Source organism: Bidens hawaiensis, unplaced genomic scaffold (genome assembly GCF_021521415.1).
Source record: "Bidens hawaiensis isolate Kalapana, Puna unplaced genomic scaffold, B.hawaiensis_p1.1 tig00054127_1, whole genome shotgun sequence".
Classification (NCBI taxonomy): Eukaryota; Viridiplantae; Streptophyta; class Magnoliopsida; order Asterales; family Asteraceae; genus Bidens; species Bidens hawaiensis.
In genome coordinates this window covers 49,282-56,789 of record NW_027499760.1, presented here as the reverse complement: position 1 = coordinate 56,789, position 7,508 = coordinate 49,282, and the positions used below count along the sequence as shown (strand labels likewise).

Sequence of the window (7,508 nt, the reverse complement as noted above, 5' to 3'; positions counted from 1 at the left end):
ATGGCGGATCACGGCGAAATAACAGCAAGTCCACTTCAAGGCCACATGACACCCATGCTGCACCTAGCCACCTTCCTTCACTCCAAAGGCTTTCCCATAACCATTGCTCACTCTAACTTGAACCCGCCTGACCCTTCAAACCATCCCGGTTTCACCTTCATCCCTCTTAACGACATGTCAACCGTCAACACTGATTTTGTTGGTGCAGGACAGTTCTTGAAAACTTTAAATGATAACTGCAGACCCCATTTCAAACAACACCTTGTTGATATCATGAATGCACAAAAAGATGCAGCGTGTAAGGAGGAAACAATAGTTATTATTCATGATAATCTTATGTCTTTTGCTGCATCTGTGGCTGGTGATCTGGGACTACCCGCCATCATATTGCGCACCAGCAGCGCGTCTACTTTCCCCGTGATGAAGATCATTCCTTGGCTCATTCAAGAAGGTCGATTTCCGGTACAAGGTAACTCTGTTATCCAATTAAAAGTTTATAGATTTATAGGTTGTTTGGATCTAGAGTAAAAATAAGCCAAGTCTGAGCTCAAGCTCGAGCGGAACATCAGTTAATTCTTTTATGTTTATAATTATTTTTTATCTATATTATAAATTTTTATGTGTAACATAATAAGATTAATTGATGTTCCGCTAAATAATATATATATATATATATATATATTAATAAAAGTATTATACAAATATATATCTAATATATTAAATAAAATTTTTATTAATAATAGACTTGTTTCAGCTCGCTGGCTAGCTCGACCTTGATAAATGAACCCCGAGCTCGAGCTCATTTACTAAGCACGCTTACTTTACTTTTAGGCATTTGAGCTTTTAGCGAGCTAATCTCAAGAAGCTCATAAGCAACTTGGTTCATTATTTTAAACCCTTGTTTGGATCAAACTGTATGTCATTACAAATCAAACAAAATCAACAAGTATCAACTAACCCAAACTACTTTTGAAGATTCTATGTTTCAGGAAATAGTTCCAGAACTACATCCATTAAGATACAAAGATCTACCCTTTATTATCTCCCTATACAATATGCACTTGAAGTTATCAACATGATCCTCCAGTCGCCGTTCTTTGGAACACACTCGAATTTCTAGAGCCATCGGCACTGGCGCAGATACGCGATCACTACAAAGTTCCCATTTTTACCGTCGGACCGTTACACAAAATAATCCCAGCACCATCCACTAGTTTTTATGAAGAGGATACAAGTTGCATCTCATGGTTAGATAAACAAGCACCTAAATCAGTTATTTATGTGAGCTTAGAGACCAAAAGATTAACTCTTGAGGTATTTGAGTCGTGTGTGGAAGATGGGGGTTGGAAGAAAGGAGATTGAAGGTGGAGTTTTGGTGGGTAAAGAAGGGAAAGACATGAGGCAGAGAGGTATGGAGATTAAAGAAAATATTAGAGTTGCAATTAGTCATGATGGTTCTTCTTATAACTCTTTAAATGAGGTAGTGAACTTCATTTTATCATTATAAATGTTGCTAGTTGTTTGTGTACACTAATTTTTGATTTAGTTAAATGCCAAAACAATAATAATATTTCCTTCTGTTAATTTTAACTACTATCAAAGTTGCAGAAGATAAAGATAATGTACTAATTATGCTAGACATTTTAATGTTTTATCAAAGACCTAGTAGATGGACCAAGGGTATGTGACCTTTATCTGCAATTCTCAACTGCTAACTCATATCCATAAGTACTTGAATCCATGAAACCTGAGCCCTAACCATTTTAATTCAGTTCAATTATGAGTCACTCGATTATAGGTTTCTGGTTGACTCGATTAGTTTCAGTTAAAAACTAACACTTGTAGAAGCCAAACAAGTTATGGAAGCAACTGACATATACAAATTTTTCGCCTAGACAAACAACTTGTAGACAGACCAGCCATTTTCGAGAAAATTGAGATCATGAACTTGAATAACGTTGTATGAGCTTTTGATATAGGCATATAGTTAAATGTTGTGTAACAATAACAAAGAATATTTGGAAGCTAACAAGTACTAAACTGGCATATTATTTATTAATAGGAAACTTGTCTTTAAATGGGTCCCAGACGTCGACTGAAAACGCTGCTGCTTCGACGCCCACCTTGGAATGATTAAATGTTGAAAAGTGTGGTAGTGAGAATTTGATTCAATAGGCTGATTCTTCAATTGTTTGATTTTGGCTTGGAGAAAGGATAAGTGTATATATATTTTTTGATAAGGGGATCTTCGAGAAGCTTCAGGATGGCTCCTATCATGGAATGATGAAGAACCTTCTTGATCTTTTTAGTTATGCTACCACAGAAGCTTCTCGATCGGCTACGGTATATTGTTTTCATTTTTCACCTTTGATAACAATAAAAGTTTGTTAAGGCAAATTGGATTTTGATCTTTTTACAGTTAATCGATAATTATCTCACGTTAGAGAGAATAGTTATCACTTATTCAACTTTTCACGCTAATTGTATTTATTGAACTTCTATTTAAAAAAACTTAACGTTTTAAAAACTTAATGTTTTAAAATAAATTCTAATATGATGTTTTAGGGCTTCTTATCGGAATGAGTACGACTTTATTGATGTAAAACTTACCTTAAAACGGTGTTCCGGTAGAATAATTGTGTTTTAGAAACTTGAATTTCATATCCTTGTCACGTTGGTCACACAATAAACATACGATGCTAGTATCTAAAATCCAGAAATTTATACCTTAAAGAAGATGATTCAGGATTTGATGCTTCAACAAATCAACAAATAAATTGCTAAGGGGAACGGAATTGCCCCACCATCTTCCGGTTCCCCGATCCACTTTGTTAGCAAAAGGTGCCAAAATCCTTAGGAAAAACCAATGAAAAATTCACCAGATTCAATGAAAAAACAGACGAGACAAACCGGGGAACAAATTTCCATATGACCCCCTTTTCCCATCCATGCCTCCCCAGCTTCTCATACACTTGACTCAGTGTCCTCTATTAATCCTAATTCCTAGACTAATGATTCATAAGCAAATCACAAAATAAGCTAATCAACAATCGAAAGATAACTAAAATTCAAGTTTCACCAAAACCCAAAGCTAACTATACTCAACATTAACAACCAAACAAACTAACAATTCAACAATTGTTCAATTTGTTTGACATATGATATCACCCTAATTCAATAATTGTTCATTTTTTTCTCTTTTTCCTTCTCTTTCTTTCTTTTTTTGTTTTTGTTTTTGTTTTTTTTTTGTTTTGTTTAAAATTATTATAAAACAGTCCATGTCTCTCAAAAGAATATTTTAGTCAATTTCATGTTTTTTAACGAATTTTATATGTCATTTTACATGAATCTAACATGATATTTAACGAAATTAGTGTTATCCCAACATTGTTACAAAACCAAGAGCAACTAATCAAAGTTTTAAACTTACAAGCTAAAAGGAATAACTTCGGCAATACCACAAAACTAAAACTAAACTTATAATAGTTTTATGATAAACTAGCATTTTAAATACAATAATTAAACAAATTCCTAGCATTTAATATCCCATATAAAACATAACCAAAATAGACTCATTCACAGATAACTCAGAAAGGTCATCAAATATGTACTTTCAGCCTTACAAATATATACACTTATATGATCCAACATCCAATCCATACAACAGACATCTATATAATCTTCTCAACACCTTTCTTTTTCCATCCAAATTAAGGTAAAACATTGAAATGAAACAGCCAAGAAATAATGAATGCAAAAACCATACAACCCAACAAGATATTCATGATTCTTCTACCCCGCCAGAACGTACGTGGCGCCTCAGTAGGAACCACCATGGGTCCAGTGCCTATCGCCTCGGTTTCAGTCGCCGTCTGGCTCGTCTCATTGGCCTGGTCCCCGCCAACATTTTGGGCTGTGGCACCACATATCTCACACGTCCTGATCGTTACCATATATTGAACATAAAAACAATTTAGTTTTGAAAGTAATTATGTACTTTTAGACAATCATTAAACCTTCAAATATAAGGAAATACATAAAAACTAAAAAAACACATGTTAGGTAATAAAGATACATAAGTTGTTCTAAGGTTAGGTACTTAGGTAGCCTCATATATCTTAACAAACAAGGTTCCATTAGCATGAGTAATAAAGCTACATGATATATGTTTTAAATCCAAAAGTAGTTTTAAATAACTTAATGTTGGTATATTTTGTAACATCATATTTAACTAATTGGGGTTCAAAATACGGCTAACTATAACTAGGCATGTAAGTTCGTTCAATTAACTTTAACCAAACAAAAAATAGAACACGAACAATTAAACAAGTGGGGTTTTCTTGTCCGTTTTCGTTCTTTAAGAAAATGAATGTTAGTTTATTAACATTTCATACCCAATAGATTGATGTTCATGATTATGTTGTTATGTTAGTTCGTTAATGTTCGTGCACGTTAGCATTCGCTCATTATAGTATAAACGAATGGTTCACAACCGAAACAAACCAATATAGATGAACGAAAATAACATGAACACCAATTACTAGTAAACATGAACAAAGGTTAATAAAACTAAATGGGTGATATTTTATTTTCATAAAAAACGACTAAACTGTAGCGGGCCAAAAAATTTTAATGAACATATAAACGAACGTAAAAGAAAGTACATAAACAAGCACTAACTAACAAACATAAATGAATGTAAACGAAAAGATTTAAATGAAAACGCGTAAACGGCCGTTCACAAATATAAATGGTTTTTTCTTTAAGCAATTAAACTACATAAATGAACAAAAATATTCGTTTGTATATTTTAACAAGCGAATATGAACGAACTTTTCGTCGAATGGTTCATCGAACGCTTGGTTCGTTTACAACCCTAACAATAATCTACTTTTTTTCACGGCCTCACGGGTTTTAAAATAAATAAAATCAAACTTGTTTAGAACAAGTTTTTTTATTTATTTTGCATCTAGTTCTTCTTTAACTAAGATTTTAGCATAGAACCTGTTTCGTCACGCGTATTGATATATATATATATAGGGGAGGGTTATTCTAAAAAGAAGTAGTTTCCTAGAAAGACTAGGAAAAAATCATAGTCATTGGATCATGTTAATTAATGGTTGAGATTTAAAATTACCAATAACCGACATAGTTTCCTAGAATTACTCTTTCATCATTATAACCGACATAGTTTCCTAGAATTACTCTTTCATCATTATAACCGACATAGTTTCCTACAATTGTTCTTTCACCATCATTTGTAATGCCAAATGTCAAAATTTTATTGGCTCTTACCATTCCTAGGAAACTCTTTATTCTTATTTAAACTCTTTTCTGTATATATATATAATGATGTATAATGATATATAATGATTGAAAGATATACTGGGGCCGGACACTTAGAAGGTAGTTAATGTCATTTTCTTGACTTTGCAATGGGGTTTGGCAAATGATCAATAAATGACAAAAACTAGCTGATCAAACACATCAACATAAACCAAACTATTTATTAATAATTCACACATATTTTAATAAAATCTTGAATTAAAAAATGGTTTGATGCTGCATAACTTGTGATATTTTAACCAGAAACATGAAACAATTAATGCAGGCTCAAATAATCACTAATATGTACATACAAGACACAAACAATAAAAAAGAAATTCAAAAACTAATATCAATTAAGAAAATGTTTATTATGTAACTTAATATTTGAATCAGAATCTGTTATAAATTATATTAAAAAAGAGTGTTGACTGGTCAACAGCCTCTTTGATCCGAAGGCCTGTAAACGAACCGAACGAACACGAACGGAACATGTTTGTGTTCATTCTTTTAACTTTAATCTAACAAATGATCGAACACGAACAACAAAACGAACGGGGTGTATTTTCTTGTTCGTGTCTGATAGTGTTCGTTATTTAACAGTATAAACGAGCGATTCACGTAAATGAACGAACATAACTATCTAAAATTAATTAAAATTTAATGTGAGCAACAGCGTGTTGGGCCTAAAAACTTACGAAAAAGACAATTGTAATGAGCCTAAAAAATTTAAATGAATATATCAACAAACGAATAAAAAACGTGAACTAACGAACATAAATGAACAAACGAGACATGCGATTCTACTATACAAGTCTAATAAGCACAAACAATCCCAATTTTCATAACCTAAAATCTCAAATGCATCTTTGTACTAACAATTAGATCAAACAATCAATCAATTAATCAAATAATCAAATGAACAAGGTTTTCGTGTTCGTTTATGTTCGTTATTTAACAGCATAAACATACAATTCACGAACATAAATGAACGAACATTAGTAGCTACAATCAATTAAAATTCAATGTGAGCAACAACGTGCTGGGCCTAAAAAGTTCTTAAAAGATGTAAACTAATGAACGTTCACGAACATAAATGAACAAACGAGACATGCGATTTTACTCTGCAAGTCTAACCAGCCCAAGATATCCCCAAATCATCAAGACCCAATTTCCCAAATGCATCTTTCTTTATACTAACAATCAGAACAAAACAATTAATCAAATAATCAAGAATTAATTAATACCTACATTTTCCTCTTGACTTTAAAAAACTTAAACCAAGTTTCGCACATTGTGTTCGTGTTTTTAACTTTCACAGAAGAAATTATCGAACACGAACAACTAAACAAACGGTGTTTTCTTGTTCGTGTTCGTACTTTTAACTTTAACCGAACAAATTATCGAACTAGAACAATTAAATGAACGGCGTTTTCTTGTTCGTGTTCGTTTGTGTTCATTCTTTTAACTTTCACCGAACAAATTATCGAACACGGACAACTAAACGAACAGCGGTTTCTTGTTCGTGTTTGTTAAATGAACAAATATTAATAGCTAAAATCAACTAAAATTTAACGCAAACTAACAAACATAAATGAACAAACAAACAAAATTTTAAATGCATCATCTTGATACTAACAACTAGATCAAACAACAAATTCACATAAAAGATTATTAATCAAATAATAATAATAATAATAATAAATTAAAAGACTTACATATTCCCCTTGATTTTAAACCAAGTTTCGGCACACTGTTTATGCGCATCACCCAGATCTCCTTTACAATTACACCCCAGTTCAATCAGACCACCGTCACCACCACCACCACCGTCATCATCCACCGTATCACCACCAATCTCAAAACCCAGATGACAAATCCGACACTGCTTCTCACCCTCGCCAAAACAATGCACCTTCATCTCCAACTCACCACTCTCAAGATCAATCTCATCATCCGACGAACTCTCCATACGGCTATGATTATACGAGAATGACCCACATTCGGATTGTGGGTCGGAGTCGGATAACCCGAAACTGCTGCCGCCGTCTGTGGTGGTGGTGATGGGTTCGGTGGTGAATTGGACGGGACGGCGGCGGCGGGTGGGACGGGTACGGTTGCGGCGGCGACGGCGGCGGGGTGGTGGTTGGACGTCGGTGAAACTGTGGGGTTGTTCAGACATG

The 7,508-nt window shown here is 33.6% G+C and overlaps 1 protein-coding gene and 1 pseudogene across 2 annotated transcripts; one reads left to right on the top strand and one right to left on the bottom strand.

Moving 5' to 3' along the window:
- Positions 1-1,362, top strand: LOC143600447 (UDP-glycosyltransferase 76H1 pseudogene; annotated as a pseudogene). The gene is made up of 2 exons (XR_013147471.1): positions 1-469; positions 976-1,362. The product of XR_013147471.1 is annotated as a UDP-glycosyltransferase 76H1 pseudogene (transcript).
- A 2,140-nt stretch (positions 1,363-3,502) lies between these two features.
- On the bottom strand, positions 3,503-7,508 carry LOC143600452 (uncharacterized). The gene is made up of 2 exons (XM_077078140.1): positions 7,044-7,508; positions 3,503-3,939 (listed from the first exon to the last, which is right to left on the bottom strand). The coding sequence occupies exons 1-2, from the start codon at positions 7,505-7,507 to the stop codon at positions 3,711-3,713; spliced, it is 693 nt and encodes a 230-aa protein (XP_076934255.1). The 5' UTR covers position 7,508; the 3' UTR covers positions 3,503-3,710.

Excerpts from the sequence above, each read along its gene's own strand:
- LOC143600452 (XM_077078140.1), bottom strand. The coding sequence starts at position 7,507 with ATGTCTGAACAACCCCACAGTTTCACCGACGTCCAACCACCACCCCGC. Across the intron at positions 3,940-7,043 it reads TTTAAAATCAAGGGGAATAT|GACGTGTGAGATATGTGGTG; the intron begins GTAAGTCTTTTA and ends GGTAACGATCAG.